The 23326-nt window shown below is 38.4% G+C and overlaps 1 protein-coding gene across 4 annotated transcripts in view; it reads left to right on the forward strand.

The window, feature by feature from the left end:
- LOC131530060 (uncharacterized) overlaps nt 1-23326 on the forward strand; it is a 175737-nt gene that overhangs the window by 58715 nt on the left and 93696 nt on the right. For all 4 annotated transcript variants that reach the window (XR_009268306.1, XM_058760133.1, XM_058760134.1 and 1 more), the window contains exons 32-40: nt 1516-1686; nt 4417-4587; nt 4683-4856; nt 6662-6832; nt 7100-7273; nt 8968-9138; nt 9450-9623; nt 9755-9922; nt 18602-18775. Coding sequence is in view for 3 of the 4 variants with exons in the window: in XM_058760133.1 (XP_058616116.1) it covers nt 1516-1686; nt 4417-4587; nt 4683-4856; nt 6662-6832; nt 7100-7273; nt 8968-9138; nt 9450-9623; nt 9755-9922; nt 18602-18775 (1548 nt within the window). In the remaining variant the exon portion in view is untranslated. The remainder of the gene's footprint in view (nt 1-1515; nt 1687-4416; nt 4588-4682; nt 4857-6661; nt 6833-7099; nt 7274-8967; nt 9139-9449; nt 9624-9754; nt 9923-18601; nt 18776-23326) is intronic.

A 23326-nucleotide genomic window follows, 5' to 3' on the forward strand; every position in this document is an offset into this window, starting at 1 on the left:
AATATCCTTGGTTGGGGTGTGCCGCATGTCGCTTTTTAATTGCACGTTAACTACAGCGCTTGCAGAGATCGAGCAGCTTTTACTACTGTGATTGTATACATTTAATTAAAAAAAAAATCAAACTGCCTAATATTTTGAGCGCAAATTGTAATAAAAATACATTAATCTTCTGCATGACGCGGGCCACGAAATTAATGCAGCCTGTTGAGTACCCCTGATGTAGAACATTTCATGAACAATGCTTATTCAAGTGCTATACAAAAATGTGATTAACAATTTTCATAAAAGGTGAATAAGAAATGTAAAACATTTTAAACAAAAGAGAAAAATACAGAAATAAAATGATACAGTGCAATCAGTAAATGCAGCACAATGCTCAGTAAATGCACTGCTAAACAGTGTTTTTAGTCTGGATTTGAATGTGCCTACTAACTTTTTCTGAAAGCTGATTCCTATGTGTTGTTGAAAATAGACAAACCTTGTTTTGAAACTTAGCATTTCAGTATGTAAATGTAAAATGGCTTGTATAATCTTAACTGTTGTATTTTTCTTTTTGTCAATTTTTGTTTTGATCTCTGCATCTCTGATATTTTTGTAACTTAGTTTTTGCCATTAGATATTTCTAATTGACTCGATCCTAGTGATCTGAGTGGTCTGCCCATTTTATTCATTAATCATATCCTCATTGTATCTTAGTAATTGGCCACTAAATGAATTAACAGGCAATAATACTATAAAAGCAATTCTAAATGGAAGCCAATGTTAGGACCTGAGTGTGAAGTTCTGGTTCTGGTCATAATCATGGAAGCATTGTGTTCTGTATGAGCTGCAGCTGTCTAATGGTTTTTTTTGGGAAGGCAGGTTGTAAGTGAGGTGATTTTAGTCCATTTTGCTAGAGATGAAAGCATGGAACAATTTTATCAAGTTGCAGTGCGATATAAAAAAATAATTTTTGTCTTGCTATGTTTTTGATATGATAGTTTGCTGATTTAGTTATTACTTGACGTGACATCTGAAATCCAAAAATCACACCTAATTTCTTGACTTGATATTTTGTTTTGTGATCCCTAAAATTCTGGGTTTACCAAAGTTTTGGGGTAACCTTGAGAATTTCATCCTTTTTGCAAAATACAATAACCACTGTTTTCTTTGTTTATTTAAAGGAAGAATTGGTGCATCCAACTGTTACTTTGATCAATACTCTGGCACAGGGAGTCAGTGGGACTGTAGTCACTGGGTGATAGAGTTAGGTAGATCTGGATGTCATCTGCATAGCTGTGATGAGCAGTTTGATTCTTTTTATATTATTGTCCTAGTGAAACAAGTTAAAGAGGAACAGTGCAAGAATCAAACCTTGTGGAACTTTCTATTCAGATTTATGGTCGCCAGTGTTCATAATACATTATAACTTCTTTATTCATTATAAAGACTATCAGCCATGTGTGGGTAAACATATAAAGACCTGTTGATCTAATGTGTGTGTTAAATAAAATAATGCTTTTTTTTTGTGTTTAGGCTGAATAATTGTAAGCTGACAGAGAAAAGCTGTTCAGTTCTAGCTACTGTTCTCTCCTCCAAAACCATCCTGAAAGAGATGAACCTGAACAACAGCCGTCTGCTGGACTCAGGAGTCAAAGAGATCTGTGTGGGACTGAAGAATCCTGTGTGTGAGCTGAAGATACTCAAGTGAGAACATTACACCTGCAGCTACACTCAACACCACAGCAATCATAAAAATATATTATATATTTATTGAATCCTATATTAAACCTCCAGGAGTGGACAAAATATAAAATTAACAATGCTGGCCAGTGCTGGTGATTTAACATATTAAGTAGGGATGCTCCGATCAGGATTTTTGCAGCCTATACAGAATACCGATTTCTTGTCATGGTGATCGGCCGATACCGATGACAATTCTGATGCTTCAAGTTTTATATGTAATAATGTTATATAAATAATCACAAAAATTATTCCTTATACAATGAATATTTTAATATTCATTTAAAATGGTGTTTATGCATAACATATGTGTAATAACTGTAAGGATTTAGCTCTTAATTTTAGCTTTTAGTGAATAGAATCTTAAAGATTCGGGTTGATTTGATTAGACTGATTCAAAATTTATATCATACACTCTGACTATTCTGTCCAGCGTCTAGCACTTAGTGTATCTTAGCAATTCTGTTTATCTTGTGGTCAACGATAATAAACAATTGGGTTTTAGGTTAATTTTGAGCAAACGTAGTGTGATCTGGGCAAAGTTTGACCTTAAAATACACGACACAAGACAATACAAGGATTCTTTATGAATGGCACAGATTTATTTGCTATTTTAAGGTACAGTAAATTACTCAAACACACACACACACACACACATACATACACACTGTCACGAATCCTGTCCATGAACTTCCATTCACCCTCCACCAGAGGTCACTCGCTCACCACATGGACTTTCACACCACACATCACAATGGACTCCAATTCCCATCATCCAACACTGATCACAGCTGTCACCAATCACTCATTGCACTAATCACACGCACACCTGATCCTACACACACACTATCACACACTCTATTTAAACCCTGGACTTTGTTTCCCTCACTGCCGAGTATTGTATGCGTTTACCGCTCCTCTAGCCGTAGCAACTCTACAGAGCCCTTGTTAGTATCCTAGTCTTGCATTGCCCGTTTTCCTGTGTTCGTTTTCTAGCCCGTGTTTCCTGACTTAACCCTTTCCGTGCCATTCCTTGTTTCTATTCAGTTCCTGTATTGTCCTGCGTTTAAATTTAAATTACATCTAAATTGGATTGTATAATTTCGAAATGGTCTGACTTTAGTTTTGTTAAACTATTCTACATAAAACATCTGCACGAAACAAAACAGCAGACGGGCTGAATTAGAATGCAGATTCACTCTCTGCCAGCAGGTGGTGCTTGAACAGCAATTAAACATTGTTTCCTTGGTTGCCGCTGTAAACAAAGCAGTGCTGCGGCTATGAACACTACTTTAATATGCATTATACAGAGGCAAGATGAAAAGAAAATACCATCTAAACTTTTCTAAAGACAGCCAGTTCCCCTCAGAGATACATTCATATAAACTCCCATACCAAATGACTTGAGTTTTTTACGCGTCTCACGAGTCACGAGTCCAAGGCAAGTCTCGAGTCAGCTAGTTCACGAGTCCAAGTCAAGTCCCAAGTCTTTATTTATGCGACTTAAGTGCGACTCGAGTCCAAGTCGCAGACTTGAGTTTCTATCTCTGGTGAACTAAGTGCAAATAGCATATTTTTTTTAGCGATAGATACTATTTACACTAAGTGCAAATAGCAATGGATTCTATTTACACCAAGTGAAAATAGCAGTATTTTTTTTAAAGATATGCTATTTACACTGTGCAAATAGATATAGATTCTATTTACACTATGTTAAAATAGCAAGACTTTCTGCTATTTATACTACTTATTGCAAATAGTGGCAATTATCTGTACCTCAGTATTGTAGTACATTATAAAACAGTATGCAATAATAACGTATTGAGTGTAAATTATAGTTTTAATTCAAATTATTAACTGGATGCCACCTTATTGGGACAATAAAGCCCTCCCTACACCTACCCTAACCCTACCCAATACACTTATTTTCAACATTTTGATTATTTCCTTCATTTTTACTTAAAATAAATGCCTTTCTGATGCAATATGAGATTTGAAAAGAGAGAAAAAAAGTATTATGTTACTGTTGCCTGTTACGGCTCCGACAAGGTTTTGTTCCATCCCCCACGCTGTGAAAACTCACAAAAGAATATTTTTAGCCAAGCAGCACGGAGAGCTGCTTTAGAAGCGTGCCGCAACATAAACACTGACTGTGGCTCTGGCTCCCGTGGAACGCGTGCAGTGATGCGCAGATTAGCTCTAACGTCACTGAATCTGCTGTTAAAAACTGAAATATCCATTCAATCATCATGCAAAACATACACAACAAATAACAAATTTTTCATTGTTTCTCAAAACATTTTCACACCGGCAATGACATGACTGCGGCGGCAAATCATTTATGTCCCCACGCATCTTGTACGTCCTTACGCATTGACATCATCAAATTGTGATCGGTACGTCAGATCGGCCAAATGTATGAGTACCGATCGAGTCATAAAATGTGATTATCAGCCGATACCGATCTCCGGCCGATCGATCGGAGCATCCCTAATATTGAGCATTTCTCTTGTAGCAGATCCCCAACCCATCTGACATGTTTGTTAAAGGCTGGGGAAAAAAATACATTAATGATCAAATTTCATTGGTAATTTTCCAGTTTCTCTGGTGCTGCTTCATTCTCAACACCTCTGTTTCTTACAATAATGGTACAGTTATATATCCATAATATTGATTTTATATTATTATTTTCAGGCTCAGTAAATGTGATCTAAATGAGGAAAGCTGTTCAGCTCTCGCTTCAGTTCTCAGTTCAGACTCCAGCAGTCTGAAGGATATTGACTTAACCAATAATAATCTACAGGATTCAGGAGTGAAGCTGCTCTCTGATGGACTGAAAGAGAACCGTAAACTAGAGAAACTCAGGTGAGTTGATGCCTGACATAAATGGATTTAGATTGTTCAGAACATTTCTAGAAAAATCAGTTAATCTGAATGTTACATTTTCATTCCTGTTCTAGTCTTTCAGACTGCAGTATCACTGAAGAAGGTTATAAAGCTCTGGCTTCAGCTCTTAGATCAAACCCTTCACACCTGATAGAGCTGGATCTAACAGGAAATGATCCTGGACAATCAGGAGTGAAGGAGCTCAATGATTTACTACAGGATCCAAACTGTCAACTGAAGACACTGAGGTGAGACGTGATGAAATAATACAAAATAAATTACATGAAGGATTATTTTTATAGAAAACATATTTCACTAATACAGTAATCTGTTGTTATTGTTAACCATTTGAGCGGTATGGTCCCACATATGGGATTTTCATTTCTGTGCCACTGGGAGTACGGTCCCACATATGGGATTTAGAACGTTCGGTGACGTCGCATAACTGCCAAATTCAAACTGCGTTTTCACGCGTTGACTGACGCTGAGATGCAGCTGCACTTGTCATATAATCACATCTATGCAGTGTTTTTAACCACATAATGTTTATTTTATGCTTTAAACATTTAAATACACATAAGTACTAGTAAAACAATACATTTAGAGTCCGTAAAATACACTCAGATGTTTATGGAAGCAGCAATAACAATCCATTCAAATATAATTTTCAGACGTGTTTTATTAATATCAAATAAACATAGTGTAAGTAACTATAAAGTTCACTCTATTCTTCTCCCATCTCACCCGCCACTTACTTGCATGTATTTCGCGAGAAATTGACGAATTTACGTGATGTAAATCTGACTGACAGGACTCTCTGAACTGCAGCGCGAACAAACATGGCGGTGCCCATCTCACATTACAGATCACGATCAAGATCATTTAGAACTGTTTTTAAACGATAAAACACACTCATTTGCACATATTTGTGAATCGGAATATCAGATAGTTGATTATATGGTAAGCAAGTTTATGAATATTTTGAATAAAAAAGGAAAAACGAAATAAAAGTGATCCATCTGTCATACAGTGTTATTGTGGCCGCGGTGTGTCACGTGACAAGCATGACGCATCGCCATGGAAACAATAAGTGGAAACGTTCTAAAATAACGGTCGCCTAAAAAAAACTCACTCTGGGGGGACCGCTGGAATATTTTAAACTCACCACTGAAAAGGTTAATGGTGATTTGTATTAAAAAAGTTTTAATGTAGGTTTTAAGCAGTAATTTTAGATTTTTTTCATTATACCAAGTTTAGTAGAGAATAGGGATGCTCCGATCAGGATTTTTGCAGCCGATAACGAGAACCGATTTGTGTTCGCCTGATCGGGACGTTGCTCTGACAGAAACGGTGACATTCCAGATAGAGTTTGAAAGGAGTAAAGCCTGTGTTAATGCTATTGAGTAGGCTAATATGGACAAAAATATTTTGTTTTATAAATAAATGTTCATATTAAAAGTAGCCCACGATCAGCGTATTATGTTACAGTTACCCCTTACGGCTCCGACGACGTTTTGTTCCGTCCTCTACGCTGTGCCAACTCACAAAAGTCTATTTTTAGCCAAGCAGCGCAGAGAGATGCTTCAGAAACATGCCGCAGCATGTATGGTATAAACACAACCACTGACTAGAGCGGCTGCGATCAGCTCCGGTGGCCATGGAGTCGTAACGCACCGCAGACGTGTGCAGTGATGCACAGATCAGCTCTAACGTCACTGAATCTGCTGTTAAAAATGAACATCCATTCATCATATCATCATGCAAAACATATACGACAAGTAGTGATTTTTTCATTGTTTCTCGAAACGTCATAGCATTTCCACACCGGTGATGACATGACTGCGGCGTCAAATCATTTATGTCCCCACGCATCATGTATGTCCACACGCGTTGACGTCATCAAATTGCGATCGGTTCGTGAGATCGGCCAAATGTAGTGAGTACCGATCGAGTCATAAGATGTGATTATCGGCCGTTTCCGATCTCCGGCCGAGATTGGAAGCATCCCTAGTAGAGAACAGAATTTAATCCTGCTTCATCTTCCATTCTGCAGGTTTTTGGGTCCTGCTGCAGATGAAGCCTGTCAGTATGTGACTGGAATTGTGGGGGAAAACCCATTACTTCTGAGAGAGCTGAATCTGAATGGACGAGAACTAGGAGACACACGAGTGAATCAGATCGCTGCTCTACTGCAGGATAAACATTGTAAACTAAACAATTTGACGTGAGTATTGTAAATAGTTTAATATTTCTGTATGTAAAATAGCTTTCATATACAACATTATTTTGATGTTATATTTTCACTTGTTTTGTATTAAAACTGTCATTGTTTATTAAAGAAGGTTTTGAGATAAACTGAATACTGTTTCCTGTCTTTGTCTTAGTTGAACCATCATATAGATTTATCTTTCTGTAGTTATTAGTTGTGTGTTGTGAATGAATGTTTTGTTTTTTGTTTTCTCTCTCTCTTTCTCTCTCTCTCTCTCTGCAGGCTGAGTAATAACAGTATTACAGCAGAAGGTTGTGCTGCTCTGACTTCAGCATTCAATTCAAATCCTTCAAACCTGACAGAGCTGGATCTGAGTGGAAATAAACTACAAAAAACAGGAATTGAGAAAATCTGTCCTTTGTTGGAAAATGCACAATGCAGATTAGAGAAACTGAAGTATGTAATTTCATTTATGTACTTGTAATGATTTATGTCTGTGTGTGAATATACATTTATCAGTGTGTAATGTTTCTATATCTTTATGCTTTTGTTTGATTCACTAAAATTTTATATGTGACCCTGGACCACAAAACCAGTCTTAGGGTGCTTTCACACCTGGCCCGTTGTTTCGGAACCTGGCGCGTTTCTCCCCTTAGCTCGGTCCATTTGGGCATATGTGAACACGGCAATCGCACTCAGATCCACGCCAAAACAATCGGCCCGAGATCGCCTGAACGAGGTGGTCTCGGCTCGATTGAAAACGAACTCTGGAGCGGTTCAATTGTAGTGAGAAAGCAATCCAATCCAACGGACCAACGAACCAGGCTATATCACAGTGTATGATGGGTAATTACGTAAGATCCATGAAAAGCCTTACCTTTGTTGTTTTGCTAATACCTCAAAATTAACCTGTGAATGTCTGTGGTTGAGCACGTCTACGCCATTCAAAATCAAAGCACACTTTTTCATTTTATAATGCCGTTTTATTGCTCTTCTTTGTAGTAGGTGCATTTTAAAAATGTCTGTATTACTGCTCAAAATGATAAATTATTATAATGACAGGTACAACAAAAAAAAAAGCTGTTGTCGTTCCATCCTGACGGATGACAGCCGTGACACCTGAGGAATCCCGGAAAATAAACCGTGGAACTTTGACCAATGAGAGAACAGTTTACTCGCATATGACTTGTTTGGTCTGTTTTTGGTCTTTTTAGAAACTTTGCCGTGTGAAAGCAAACCACACCAAGAATAAAAAGCAACATTGTAATAATTTTAATCCCTGTTTCAGAAACAAAGCAATCAATCTACAGGTGTGAAAGCACACGTGTTGCTTAAGTCGCTGGGTTATATTTGTAACAATAGTCAAAAATACATTGAATGGGACAAAATTATTGAATTTTCTTTTATGCCAAAAATCATTAGGACATTAAGTCAAAATTATGTTCCATGAAGATATTTTGTAAATTTCCTACTGTAAATATCAAAACTTAATTTTTGATTAGTAATATGCATTGCTAAGAACTTCATTTGGACAACTTTAAAGGTGATTTTCTCAATATTTTGATTTTTTTGCACCCTCAGATTCCAGATTTACAAATAGTTGTATCTCAGCCAAATATTGTTCTATCCTAACAGATGATGCATAAATCTCAATTTCGAAAAATTGACCCTTCTGACTGGTTATGTGGTCCAGGGTCACATATTAACAAAAAAAAAAACAAACAAAAAACAAGAACAACAAAAAAACAAGGTGACATGAGAGAAGCTTGAGCAGAACTGAGAACACCAACAGTACTTTCATCAATGGACAACACCAGAAAATGAACACAGAAAACATAAAGGCTTAAATACACTGGGGGAATTAGACTAACAAGACAAACAATCAGAAATTAATGAGGGGGAGCACACGAAACAGGGACTGATGAAAATTACCAGCTACGTTCACAAAACCACAAAGATACAGAATACATTACAAAATGTTTATTTGGTATACCAAATGACAAAAATCTAAATGACTATGGAGACTAAAATGTAATTTAAATTTCAGTTTTTTTTTTCTTTGACAGCTTACAACATTAAATTTTATATGAAATATTTAGAAATTTAAATGAAGCAGGTGATATCATTAAATCAATCTTTTTTATATATAGACTTTCAGATTGTAGTATTACTGAAGAAGGATATACAACTTTGACTTCATCTCTGAAGTCAAACTCACACCTGACAGAGCTGGATCTTAGAGGAAATTATCCTGGACAATCAGGAGTGGAGGGGCTCATTGATTTACAGCGGGCTGGATGCTGTAAATTAAAGACCTTCAGGTGAAAATTGTCTTCAAATATTTCAAAGAAGCCACAGACATGGAGTCACAGCTGTGCAACTATGTAGAGGAGACAAATGGATAATTAAATTATGAATTAAAATGACACAAAGTAGAACTTAAATTCAATACCAGTAAACGACTGAATTTTATGAGTCTGGAAGTCAAGTTTTGTACATTTTCTCAGTTGAACTGGAGGCAGTTATCATAACTATGACATTAATACTACACTGGACCCATAAGGAGGATGAGAGCCGCAAATGACATCAAATTATAGCATAGACTATCTAATTTAAGTTCTACTTCCTTTAGGTTTTTGAAAAGTCCTGCTGCACAGGAAGCGTGTGAGTGTCTTACTGAAGTACTCGGTGTAAATCCATTAGTACTGAAAGAACTGGATCTAAGTGAAGATAAATTAGGAGATCTGGATGGGGAGAAACTCTCTGCTCTTTTGATGGACTCTCATAGCAAACTGGAGAAAATGACGTGAGTCAACATGGTTTATACATTATACCATCTCTGTTTAGTCATTATAAAGGACTTTCACTTACATGTGGAGCAGATATGAAGACCTGTTGATCTGATGTGTAATAAATAATACTGTTTTTTGTGTTCAGGCTGAATAATTGTGAGCTGACAGAGAAAAGTTCAATTCTAGCTACTGTTCTCTCCTCCAAAACCATCCTGAAAGAGATGAACCTGAACAACAGCCGTCTGCTGGACTCAGGAGTCAAAGAGATCTGTGAGGGACTGAAGAATCCTGTGTGTGAACTGAAGATACTGAAGTGAGTACATTTCACCATCAGCTACACTGGTAATTATATTATCTGCATGTTGTCGTATATTTACATTTAGTCATTTTGCAGACGCTTTTATCCAAAGCGACTTACAAATGGGGAATACATAAAGCGATTCATCTTGAAGAGGCAATCCGACAAACGAAGTGCTTGTAACACCAAGTCTCAGGCATTGTTTAAATAAGTACAAGCTAGCAAGGGAAGGAATAAATAAGGAGAATTTTTTTTATGTGTAAGGTGAAGTCAAGTAGTGTCGAAAGAGATGAGTTTTCAGCTGTTGCTTGAAGATTGACAGGGATCCAGCACTCCGAATATGGGTGGGAAGATCATTCCACCAGCCAGGAATGGTGAACGAGAATGTTCTGGAGAGTGATTTTGAGCCTCTCTGTGATGGTACCACGAGGCGTCGCTCACTAGCAGATCTCAGACTTCTGGAGGGGATGTAGATTCTTAATAGTGAGTGCATGTAGGCAGGTGCTGAGCCTGTGGTTGTTCTATAAGCAAGCATCATTGTCTTGAACTTGATGCGAGCTGCGATTGGTAGCCAATGCAATGAGATAAAGAGAGGTGTGACATGGGCTCTTTTGGGTTCCTTGAAGACCAGTTGTGCCGCCGCATTCTGAATCATTTGTAGAGGTTTGACTGTGTTTGATGGAAGTCCAGCCAGAAGAGCATTGCAGTAGTCCAGCCTAGAAATGACAAGGGCCTGGACAAGAAGTTGTGCAGCATGCTCCGTCAGAAAGGGCCTGATCTTTCTGATGTTGTGTAGTGCAAACCTGCAAGATCGAGCAGTCTTTGTAATGTGGTCTTTGAAGGTCAGCTGGTCATCAAAGATTACACCAAGATTTCTGACCGAAGTTGATGGGGTAATTGTTGATGAACCTAACTGGATCGTGATGTCATGCTGTAGTGTCGGAGCGGCGGGAAAGACAAGAAGCTCAGTCTTTGCCAGGTTGAGCTGAAGGTGATGTTCTTTCATCCAAGCCGAGATGTCCGCCAGGCAACCTGAGATCCTTGCAGCTACCATTGGATCATCTGGTTGAAAGGAGAGATAGAGCTGTGTGTCATCAGCATAGCAGTGGTAGGAGAATCCATGTGCCTGTATGATGGGACCCAGTGATGTAGTGTATGTGGAGAAGAGGAGGGGTCCAAGAACCGATCCCTGAGGAACCCCAGTTACCAGTGTATGTGCTTTGGATACCTCCCCTCCCCAGGCCACCCTGAAAGACCTACCAGTGAGATAGGATTCAAACCAGCGAAGTGGAATTCCAGCGATGCCCAGTGATGAGAGGTTGGAGAGGAGTATCTGATGATTGACAGTGTCAAACGCGGCAAATAGATCCAGCAGAATGAGGACTAATGATTTGGAATGGGCTTTTGCAATTCGCAGGGCTTCAGTGACTGAGAGAAGCGCAGTCTTAGTTGAATGGCCACTCCTGAAACCTGACTGTTTAGCGTCCAGTTTGTTGTTCTGTGAAAGAAACAATGAGACTTGGTTGAAGACAACACGTTCAAGTGTTTTCGCTATGAATGGAAGGAGAGAGACAGGTCTATAGTTTTCTATAAGAGAAGTGTTTAATGTAGGATTTTTGAGCAGTGGGGTTACCTGAGTCTGCTTGAACGCAGTGGGGAAGATGCCTGTGAGGAGGGATGTGTTGATGATGTGTGTGAGTGCCGGTAAGAGCATGGGAGAGATTGCTTGCAGAAGGTGTGAGGGGATTGGGTCGAGAGGACATGTTGTAGGATGGTTGGAGAGGAGAAGTTTTTTGACAGTGTGGACATCATCAGCAAAGAAAGATGAGAGCAGAGACTGATACCTACTCAGGTCCGACGGGTTGTTTGATTTGTGCCATTTTCTCTCTGCCGCTCTGAGTTTAGTCCGATGTTCACGAAGAACATCAGATAACCAGGGGTTAGAAGGGGCAGCCCGTGCTGACCTAGAGGAGAGAGGACAAATGTCGTCTAGGCAAGAAGTTAAGGTAGAGCATAAAGTTTCAGTAGCTGCGTTTACATCCAGAGATGAGAAATGGGTAGGTGAGGGAAGAGAGGAGGATACTACAGAGGAAAGATAGGAAGGAGAAAGGGAGCGTAGGTTTCGTCTAAAAGTAACCGGTAGGGGGGTTGGCGGCACATGGGTAGCAAAATGTAGTGTAAATGTAATGAAGAAATGGTCCGAGATATGTAGCGGTTGTACCAGAATGTTATCTGCAGTACAATTGCGTGTGTAAATTAAATCAAGTTGGTTGCCTGATTTGTGCGTGCTAGTAGTGGTAAGGCGATTGAGATCAAATGAAGCTAGGAGTGAGTGAAAACTGTAGCATAAGGCTTGTCTAGGTGAATGTTGAAATCACCAAAGACTAAGAGTGGAGTGCCATCCTCCACGAAAGAGGACATCAACCCATTTAGCTCCTCTAGGAAGGTGGCTAGAATTTGGCCAGGGGGACGGTAGATTACCACAATCTGGAGTTTTATCGGAGCTGATACAGTAATGGCATGAGATTCAAATGAGTTGTAATTGCGTAGGGTAGAGCGGGTTGAGTATTTCCAATTGTTTGAAACGAGCAGGCCAGTACCCCCACCCCGGCCAACTTGACGCGAAGTGTGAGAGAAAGAGAAATTAGTAGAGAGAGCAGCTGGGGTTGCTGAGTCTTCTGGATGAATCCAGGTCTCAGTCAAGCCCAAGATGTATATGTAAACAACCACAATACTTTTTGCTGACCTCAGTAATGTTTACATGCTTATATGTTTACATAAGAATGACTGTCACCAACATTTTGATCAGGCGTTCTGCTTCTGTCATCTCATTAATTTTGTGTGTCAGAGTTGGCAATCAGGCAGCTGCTCCAAAGACAAATAGATGTTGTTAACTGATGTTTTCAGAAGAAAAAAAACCCCTGCATATTTTCAGTCAGAAATTTTTAAGATTTAATCTAAATGGACTTGGTTTCAAAGCAGCATTCAATGTGATAATAAATACTGCTTATTAAAACAAGCTCTTTACAAAAGAAAGACATACATACCACATAAAATCAAGCAACAAGGCATTACATTTGATCAGTTATACAGTATTGTTTAAAATAATAGCAGTACAATGTGACTAACCAGAATAATCAAGGTTTTTAGTATATTTTTTATTGCTACGTGGCAAACAAGTTACCAGTAGGTGCAGTAGATTCTCAGAAAACAAACAAGACCCAGCATTCATGATATGGACCCTCTTAAGGCTGTGCAATTTGGCAATTAGTTGAATTAGTTGAAAGGGGTGTGTTCAAAAAAATAGCAGTGTGGCATTCAATCACTGAGGTCATCAATTTTGTGAAGAAACAGGTGTGAATCAGGTGGCCCCTATTTAAGGATGAAGCCAGCACTTGCTAAACATGCATTTGAAAGCCTGAGGAAAATGGGTCGTTCAAGACATTGTTCAGAAGAACAGCGTACTTTGATTAAAAAGTTGATTGGAGAGGGGAAACTTATAGGCTGTTCAGCTAAAATGATCTCCAATGCCTTAAAATGGAGAGAAAAACCAGAGAAACGTGGAAGAAAACGGAAGACAACCATCAAAATGGATCGAAGAATAACCAGAATGGCAAAGGCTCAGCCAATGATCACCTCCAGGATGATCAAAGACAGTCTGGAGTTACCTGTAAGTACTGTGACAGTTAGAAGACGTCTGTGTGAAGCTAATCTATTTTCAAGAATTCCCATAAAGTCCCTCTGTTAAAAAAGGCATGTGCAGAAGAGGTTACAATTTGCCAAAGAACACATCAACTGGCCTAAAGAGAAATGGAGGAACATTTTGTGGACTGATGAGAGTAAAATTGTTCTTTTTGGGTCCAAGGGCCACAGGCAGTTTGTGAGACGACCCCCAAATTCTGAATTCAAGCCACAGTACACAGTGAAGACAGTGAAACATGGTGGTGCAAGCATCATGATATGGGCATGTTTCTCCTACTATGGTGTTGGGCCTATTTATCGCATACCAGGGATCATGGATCAGATTGCATATGTTAAAATACTTGAAGAGGTCATGTTGCCCTATGCTGAAGAGGACATGCCCTTGAAATGGTTGTTTCAACAAGACAATGACCCCAAACACACTAGTAAACGAGCAAAGTCTTGGTTCCAAACCAACAAAATTAATGTTATGGAGTGGCCAGCCCAATCTCCGGACCTTAATCCAATCGAGAACTTGTGGGGTGATATCAAAAATGCTGTTTCTGAAGCAAAACCAAGAAATGTGAATGAATTGTGGAATGTTGTTAAAGAATCATGGAGTGGAATAGCAGCTGAGAGGTGCCACAAGTTGGTTGACTCCATGCCACACAGATGTGAAGCAGTTTTAAAAAACTGTGGTCATACAACTAAATATTAGTTTAGTGATTCACAGGATTGCTAAATCCTAGAAACAAAAACGTTTGTACAAAATAGTTTTGAGTTTGACAGTCAAAGGCAGACACTGCTATTTTTTTGAACACACCCCTTTCAACTAATTGCCCAATTGCACAGCCTTAAGAGCGTGCATATCATGAATGCTGGGTCTTGTTTGTTTTCTGAGAATCTACTGCACCTACTGGTAACTTGTTTGCCACGTAGCAATAAAAAATATACTAAAAACCTTGATTATTCTGGTTAGTCACATTGTACTGCTATTATTTTGAACAATACTGTATATTCATAATGAAGTGTCATTTAAGCACATTGCAACATCTAAACTAATCCATGTTCAGCTAAGTAACACATTCAAAAATCAAATAAAACAAACCAATAAAACATTTCATTCATGGGGATGAACACAGAAACTAGCCTCATCATGAAGCCTCTTATTAAATGGATGTCAACTTATCTACAGTCTCTTATGGCTGGAATACACTGCACGATTTTTGCACGATTTTCCACACATTTACAGTCTGGAGAAGTTGATGCTAAATTTGCCAAAGATCAGAGCCAGTCTGTAGATTTGAGCTGACATATCTAATAGAAAATCACGTAGTGTATGATGGTCACAGACTCCAATTTTTTAGCTTCAGACTTTGATTTCATCCAGTCGGAGGAGATCAAACATGTTTGATATTTTCTGCCGATTTTAGAACATATATTGTTTTCATTTGTCATGTGTCTCCTAGCAACAATGCGCACACTTCTGTGTTTAAGAAATTTAAAGCCTGCTAGTGTGTGATCCTTGGTTGTGTAGTGTATGATGTCCAGTTTTCCTTTGTGACTATTTACAAAGTCTGTAAGTGTATGATGCCTGGTGTTCTAAAAATCTGTTAAAATTTTAAAAGTCGTGTAGTGTATTCCAGCCTTTAGTTGCTTTTTTCCTGGACAGATATACGACAGGTTTCTGATGGCTCCTTCTTTGTGCGAATGACATGCCTCTTTCATCTTTGGGCATAAACTATAGTTACGTCTTGATTTTGTCATCTTAAAGCTGTGAAAATAAGTTATTAATCATTTTATAAAGATTAACTTAAAGTGACAACCATCAGTTAATATTTAATGTCTGTTTATGAAGTATTTACAGACGTTTAATGGGGAAGAGCTTAAAGAGAGCACACTGAGCTTAATTGGAGCAGCAACAATTTTTAATACATTTCATGTAATATTTATTAAAATGACAAGATTTTGCTAAATAAATAATCTAGGTCATGTATTAAGTTCATACATATTTTAATATGAACAACTATTATTATCAATATTGTGACGGGAGGAGCCAACGACAGACACAGTGGGTGTGGCGTCAGGCATCGGAGAGGCTTTTATTAAACAAAAATCAATAAAATAAAGTGTCCAGGGGAAAGAAGTGTCCAAACGAAACAGGGGGGTCTGGTGTCCTCGTCGTGCTTCGGGGCTCATGAAGGAGGGAGGGTCCAGGGAAGGGGCGGAGTCCGGTGGCCGCACGCGTTCCCGCTCTGGTCCGGTTACGAGGGGTGGCGGCTTCTTCTGAGCGGCGGCTCTTCCTCGGCCTTTGGCGGGACATCCCGGCATCCTGGCCCGACGGCCGTAATACGGGTGCGGCTTTCTCCCGGACCGCGGGTTCTGCAGCTCACATCTCCGGTGGCGCGACGTCCCTCTACGCACCCTTCCTGGACCCACGAGGACACCAGCGTGCATGCACGGGGGAAGAGACCGGTCTCTCGAGGAGAGGCGCGCTTGGCATTTAACAGCGGCGGTGATGAGGCTTCATTCAGTCCAGCTGTGCCTCATCACACGCCGCCAGCCCTCGTTGTTCCCACGCCCCTCCTCTCTCACACACCCGTCGGGAGCCTGGTGAAGGGCGGTGAATAAGGGACGGGGTGGTGATGAAGAAAAGGGGGAGGGCAACCGACTCGTCACAATATCTATGAAATTATACTTTTTCTTATTGATGTCACACTGAAGCTGTGTGATTTTCATAGTAGTACACCCTTTAAGCTCACCTTACAATAATATGAAATCTTTAAAAATAAAAGCAATGTAATACCACAGACCAGCAATAAACTGTCAATTTGTAATATTATGGATGTAAAAGTACAAGCCAGTAATGCCTGTGAAGTATTATGTTAGCGTAGCACACAATCTCATACAGTTAGTCAGCTGTGTTCTGTAGCATCTGCGCTATGCTGCTAAAACTATCTTTTGGATCTAACTGTAATTATTTCCCACATCCAAGTTCCAGCTTATAATATGCAAAAGTCTGAACACTAATCTCTAAATTTTGCAGTAAGTAGTGAAACTTACCCAAAATAAAGGCTTAAACATCTAAAAAAAATACACATTTAAAGGGCTCCTCTTTTGGTGAAAGTTTTCAGACAGCTTTCAAAACAGTGTGAACACATGGATACTCATATCTCAGTGTGTAATGATCTGATTGACTTGGAATTACAGGAGGTATGTAGTAACAAACACATCAATGGGTTTAGACATCAAGTAGGATATTACATTATTTTTTTATTTTTATAATCTGGGCTTAAAAATGGAAGTGAGCTTAATAGGTACGTTTACCCTACATCAATTTGAAAAATTACCAGCTTCTCATTGGGTGGGCCCATGCCCACTCAGACTCATTCATAGCCTCGCCACTTGTTATTAGGTGACAGGGGAAGATCGTGCTTCAGACAATCATGAACGCTGAGAACCGTTTGCCTATAGGCTGTGGATTAAAGGTAGTAATTTTGTAAATAATGCTCATTTTCTTGTACAGACTGGTTGTTTCACTTCATAGGACCTCAATGTATCATCAGGAGCCACGGGTATTGATTTGATAATTTTTTTGGTGAACTACCCCTTTAACACCTGTTTCACATCACAAGCATCAGCGGAAGATGAGCAGCCTGTGTTTTGTCGCTGTCTGTGTTGAGCCTGTTCACATTACGGTGTCGACGCTCAATCATTAACATGAGCAGCGATAAAACATGTGCTTTGGAGGCTCTGCTGACACTTGAGTTCTTAAAGCTTCTCTTTTGTTGATAACAAATGTATTAATAATACATTAAATGTAATAATTTGGGTTGGTGGTTGGCAGCATTTGCATAGTTTAGAGTGGCAAATTGTTGTAAGTACCAGCATAATTGGAGGTCAAAATGCTAACAGGTTTGGAGGTCTGATATCAAGCAGTTATTACTTACTAATATCCGAGTCCAAAAAATGTTTTTATTGTGACAGGCCTTAACGTTCACACCAATGACAAGAATATTATGCAACTGATGATGCAAATATTCTACATTTACATGATACAAATATTAAAAATATATTTTTTTCATCTGCTCACCTTCAGAATTGGAATTGGAACAGGTTAAAATGAAAGTGAAGATTTTTTGTTAATTGCAACAAAAATCAAAATGAAAAGTAAAGTAAACTTTGCAAACATAAACTAAAAGTAAAACATTTGGTGACTTATAAACTAAACTGAAACTGTAAAAAGGTAAATAACAGCCGGTTTGTAAATACAAAAAAAAAAAAAAAAAAACTATTTAACAAAGCAAACTTATCAGATTCACACTTTTTTTTTCTACAATTAGAGTGACATGTAGAACCAACTCAAAACACGCATGAACAAAAACACAGACTCCTGTGACTTTAGAAACAAGGAGTGTTTTAAGTTAAAATGTTTGTGAATTATTATGAGGAACTGAATAATGTCAGTTTAAATTGTCTTGAAAATTATAGTTGAACACAAAAAGTCAGAAAAAGCTGCACAAGTTGAAATTTTACAGATAATTGTAGTTTAATAAAAAAAAAGTAAAAGCTAGTTTATTAAAGTTTACTTAAGTTTGATAAATTGGCAAACTGAAGTGAAATGGTTCATTATGAAATGTTTTATATAAGATGTACAGAGAACATGAGAGTAGATCTTTAATGCACAGAATTCTAAACCTGTCTAAGATACAATGCAATGTGAGTGTGTGCTGTTTAACAGAGCTGTGATACATACTGATAATTGCCATTCAGCTTCATTTGATGAACATTTGTAAATATGCAAATCATTCTGATTCATTCCAATTTGATGGCAGGCTAAAACTAGAAGTTGTGTTCCTGCATATCTGTTATCTGTTTATCTGCATATCTGACCATTTATTCCGCTGTAATGTGATTTATTGATTTAGTGTGATTCATATTTTAAGATTTGTGCAGTAATTCAATAATTTGAACTACACTGTTAATTTTAACTCATGTATTTATTTTCTGTAGACTTTCAGACTGCAGTATCACTGAAGAAGGTTATAAAGCTCTGGCTTCAGCTCTGAGATCGAACCCTTCACACCTGATAGAGCTGGATCTCACAGGAAATGATCCTGGACAATCAGGAGTGAAGCAGCTCATTGATGTCCAAAAGGATCCGAACTGTCAGCTGAAGACACTGAGGTGAGTGTTAAAATATTAACATTCAATAGTCTTAAAAACATTTTAGCTGAAGGAGAATTAAACAGTCAAAAATAACATTCGAAAAAAGCTTTGAAATGACTGTAGGCCTTTTCACAAGCTTGTGAAAATATATCATTATATGGCAGGTAATGTCAATTTACTTCTCCCAAGGGCATAGATTTAGTAGGCCGCTAGGGACATGTCCATACTAGGGGTGTGCTATATATATCATCTGCGATAATATCGTAATTGTTGTTTTAACGATATGTAATGTGACATTATTGAGTATTTTGCAAAAACCAAACAAAACACCTACGGAGTGCATGCTTACATTACGTGATGAAGTCTAGACTAGAGCGCGTGCGCATTTAGAGTGTGTTCTTTCACTGCATGATGAATGATCACAAAATTCAAGATATGGGGGCAGAAAATGTATGTATTGTAATGTATGTATAAAATATAATTTCATATAGTTAAAATTACACGAATTGTTCAGATTTTTCTTTAAAAATAAGCATGATTACAAATGTGATATTGATTTTATACAACAGTTCAATAAACAATAAGTTAATATTAAGAGACTTATGTTTTAGACACCATATTGCCTGTTTTTGCTCCATTTCGCCAACAAACAAATAATTCCAAACAGCTACTGCACTGTTTTGCGTCTCTGAGCAATATGACCATGTTGTTTTGTTCCTGAATGAATCAACCGTTTCAAATAAATGATTCGGTTCAGTCGCAATTACTTACTTATTAGCGTTGACTTGCTGCCACCTATTGGTGATTTTAATTTCACATTCAAAGTATCTATTTTTGTGGAAACTGTGACACTAACTTTTTCAGGATTATTTGTTGAATACAAAGTTAAAGAACAGTATTTTTATATATAAATAATTTGTAATAAATATATCTTTACTGTCAGTTAAGTAAATGTAATGCAACCTTGATTACTAGAGTAATCATGCTGAAAATTCAGCTGCACATCACAAATTATTATAATTCTTTTTTTTTTTTTACTATATATTTGCATAGAAAACCGCTATTCTAAATTGTAACTTTATATATTTCACATATTACAGTTTACTGCATTTTTCATCATCATAAAATTCTTCATCATATAAAAGAAATCTCTTGTCAAGAAATTAAAAGGCACAATAAAGTCCACATTCTGCACATTCCAAGTCATAGAGCACAGAATTGTTATATGGACTGATATTATGGTAGGCATTTAATTTTAGTGACATTAAACTGTCCCTCTATGTAAAAGAGATGTGTAAAAATATTATTTACAAATTGCCATATAGGCTACACCAGGAAGACAACTTATAAAAGTATGACAGTTATTTATTAATGTTAATGATAATACTTTTTTTAAGCATTTTTATTTCTGTATTGTGTAATATTTGCATGATAGTAAGTGGTGTTAAAAATAGCTCTAATAAGCTGGTGGGTTTATGGTGTGGTGGGCCGCTCTGTGCCAAAATGTCCAGGGCCACTTTTTAGCCCCAGTCTGCCCCTGCTTATACTTCTTGGGTTTCTGCGGCATTCACTCAGTACTGATGGACGATGAGCATCAGCTGGAACTCAATTAGCGGTCTGTGACAGGGAGAGAGAGAGAGAGGTCTCAAGATTTATATTACTTGAGACGTGGAGTCGTTTAGACTCCAAATCCTACACCCCTCCAAACTACAGAGAGCTACGTATCCCCTCAATCAAACAGCCTAATGTTAAAAACGGAAGAGATTCAGGAGGAATCATAGTTTGGTTCAAAGACCATCTGTGGCAGTATATTCAGCCTGTGAAAAAAGGAAAAACACATATTTGGATAAAACTTAAAAAAGAGATTTTGTGTTTAGATGAGGACCTGTACCTATGTGCCACATATATCCCCCCACGTGAGTCGCCCTATTATAATGAAGACACCTTCTCAACTCTACAGTCAGAGATCATATACTTTCAGTCTCTAGGCCCAGTGCTGTTAATGGGGGATCTGAACGCTAGAACAGGGAGAGAAGCGGACTACATTAGTTCAGATGGAGATAAATATATTAACAGTTCACATATGTACCAACAAAAACGTTTTACTAAAGCACGACAGAATTATGACAACACAGTAAACAGACACGGAAAACAGGTCCTGCAGCTCTGCAAAAGCCTGGGTCTATACATAGTTAACGGCAGAATAAAGGGTGATTCTCTGGGTCGACTCACCTACTGCTCCTGTCTGGGCAGCAGCACAGTAGACTACGCCATTACGGATCTAGACCAAAGCAAAATCAACTATTTCACAGTGATGCCACAGCTACCGTTATCAGACCACAGCCACATAGTCCTCAGTCTGAACACGTCAGTGAATCTTCTGCCATCTTCAGAGCAGAAGGTCAAACTGTACCCCCTCCCCTCCAAATTTATATGGAGTAAAGACAGTCCTGCCCAGTATGAAGCCGAGCTCCACAGCACTCACGTGGAGAACATGATGGACTCATTTCTACTGACTTCATTTGGTGAAGAGAAGAAAATGATCAATTTAGCAACAGAACAATTAACTTCAATTTTCTCTACCGTAGTCAGAAAAGCCCTGAGAAAAAGAAAACATTACAGATGTAAAAGGAAATCGCTAAAGCTGGTTGGTTTGATAAAGAATGCCAAAAACTAAGAAAAGAATTACGATCATTATCAAATAAAAAACACAGAGACCCTGCAAACCAACAAACACGAGCCACATATCAACAAACCCTTAAGATATACAAGTCACTGCTAATACAGAAAAAAGCTGATCACATGAAGATAAAGCTCAACAAGATCGAGGAGGCAGTCGATCAAAATTATTTTTGGGAATTATGGAATAATTTAGATAAATCCAGAGAAGCTAAACACATTCCCATCCACGACCCAAACATCTGGACTGAACATTTCGGAAAACTCTTTTCACAAAATGAACCTACCCTTACCCAAGAACATCTGACCTCTGAACTACACGACCTAGAATTCACCATTAAAGAGCAGCTAAACCATCTAGACAAACCCATAGCATTAAATGAACTAATAGACAAAATGAAATCCCTAAAAAATAAAAAATCCTGTGGCTTGGATGGAATATCTAACGAGATGCTGAAACACAGCAGCTCCAAATTGAAAGATGCTATTCTGAAATTATTCAATCTCGCACTAAAATCAGGACACTTTCCCGAAATCTGGAAAGAAAATCTAATAACTCCAATATTTAAACAAGGTGAGAAGTACGACCCAAACAATTATAGAGGCATCACAGTCAGCAGCAACCTCGGAAAACTATTCTGCTCTATTATTAATGACAGATTAGTTCAGTTCATTCAAGAACACAAAATTATAAACAACTGTCAAATTGGATTTATGCCTAAACAAAGAACATCAGATCACATTTACACACTCCACACACTCATACAAAAATACGTTCAGCAGACAAAACAAGGAAAAATATTTGGTTGCTTCATTGATTTCCAAAAAGCCTTCGATTCGGTGTGGCACGATGGACTTTTCCTAAAACTTATCCAGAGTGGAATAGGAGGAAGGACATATGACATCATAAAGGACATATACAACGGGAACAAATGCTGTGTCAAAATCAACGACAAACGAACCGATAATTTCAGTCAAATGAAAGGAGTCCATCAAGGCTGCAGCCTCAGCCCAACTCTATTTAATATTTATATTAATGAACTGGCATCAGCACTTGATAAGTCCTCTGGTCCTGGTCTGACCCTCGAGGGCAGAGAAATCAAATGCCTCCTGTATGCAGACGATCTTCTGCTCTTGTCTCCTCATGAAGAGGGGCTGCACCAAAGCCTCTCCATTCTGGAAAAGTACAGTAACGATTGGGCCTTACCGATAAACATGGAGAAGTCAAAAATCATGATCTTTCAGAAAAAGCCTCGTCTTGCTGACAAAAAATATGAGTTCACAATCGGTGGAACAATTCTTAATCACGCCACCTGTTATAATTATTTGGGTCTGACGATCTCAGCCTCTGGACAGCTCAATACTGCAATCAAAGATCTGACGGATAAGGCACGCAGGGCTTTTTACTGTATAAGACGACCCCTGTTCAGATTCAACCCACCCATTAAACTGTGGCTGAAAATCTTCGATAGCATCATAAAACCCATTCTCCTCTATGGATGTGAAATCTGGGGCCCCAAATTTAAATTAAACTATGAATCATGGGACAAAAACCCTGTTGAAATTTTCCACCTTGAATTCTGCAAAAGCATCCTGGGAATTCACAGAAACGCCCCGAATCTCGGCTGCAGGGCAGAACTGGGCAGATTCCCTCTGCTCTCTGAGATCCAGAAGAGAGCAGCGAAGTTCTGGATCCATCTTTCAGACGCGCCGACAGATAGCTACCACCACAGTGCTTTCACTTATCGGCAGAAACACCCAGAGACTGACCCCTTTCACTATTTAGTGGAAAAACATCAACTCAATTCCACAATTCAGTTAAAGAATTCAAAAATTAAAGAAACAGAAAAAATAACCCAGGAAGAATACATTCATGATTGGCAGCAAAAA

The sequence above is a fragment of the Onychostoma macrolepis genome, chromosome 22 (assembly GCF_012432095.1).
Source record: "Onychostoma macrolepis isolate SWU-2019 chromosome 22, ASM1243209v1, whole genome shotgun sequence".
Lineage (NCBI taxonomy): Eukaryota > Metazoa > Chordata > Actinopteri > Cypriniformes > Cyprinidae > Onychostoma > Onychostoma macrolepis.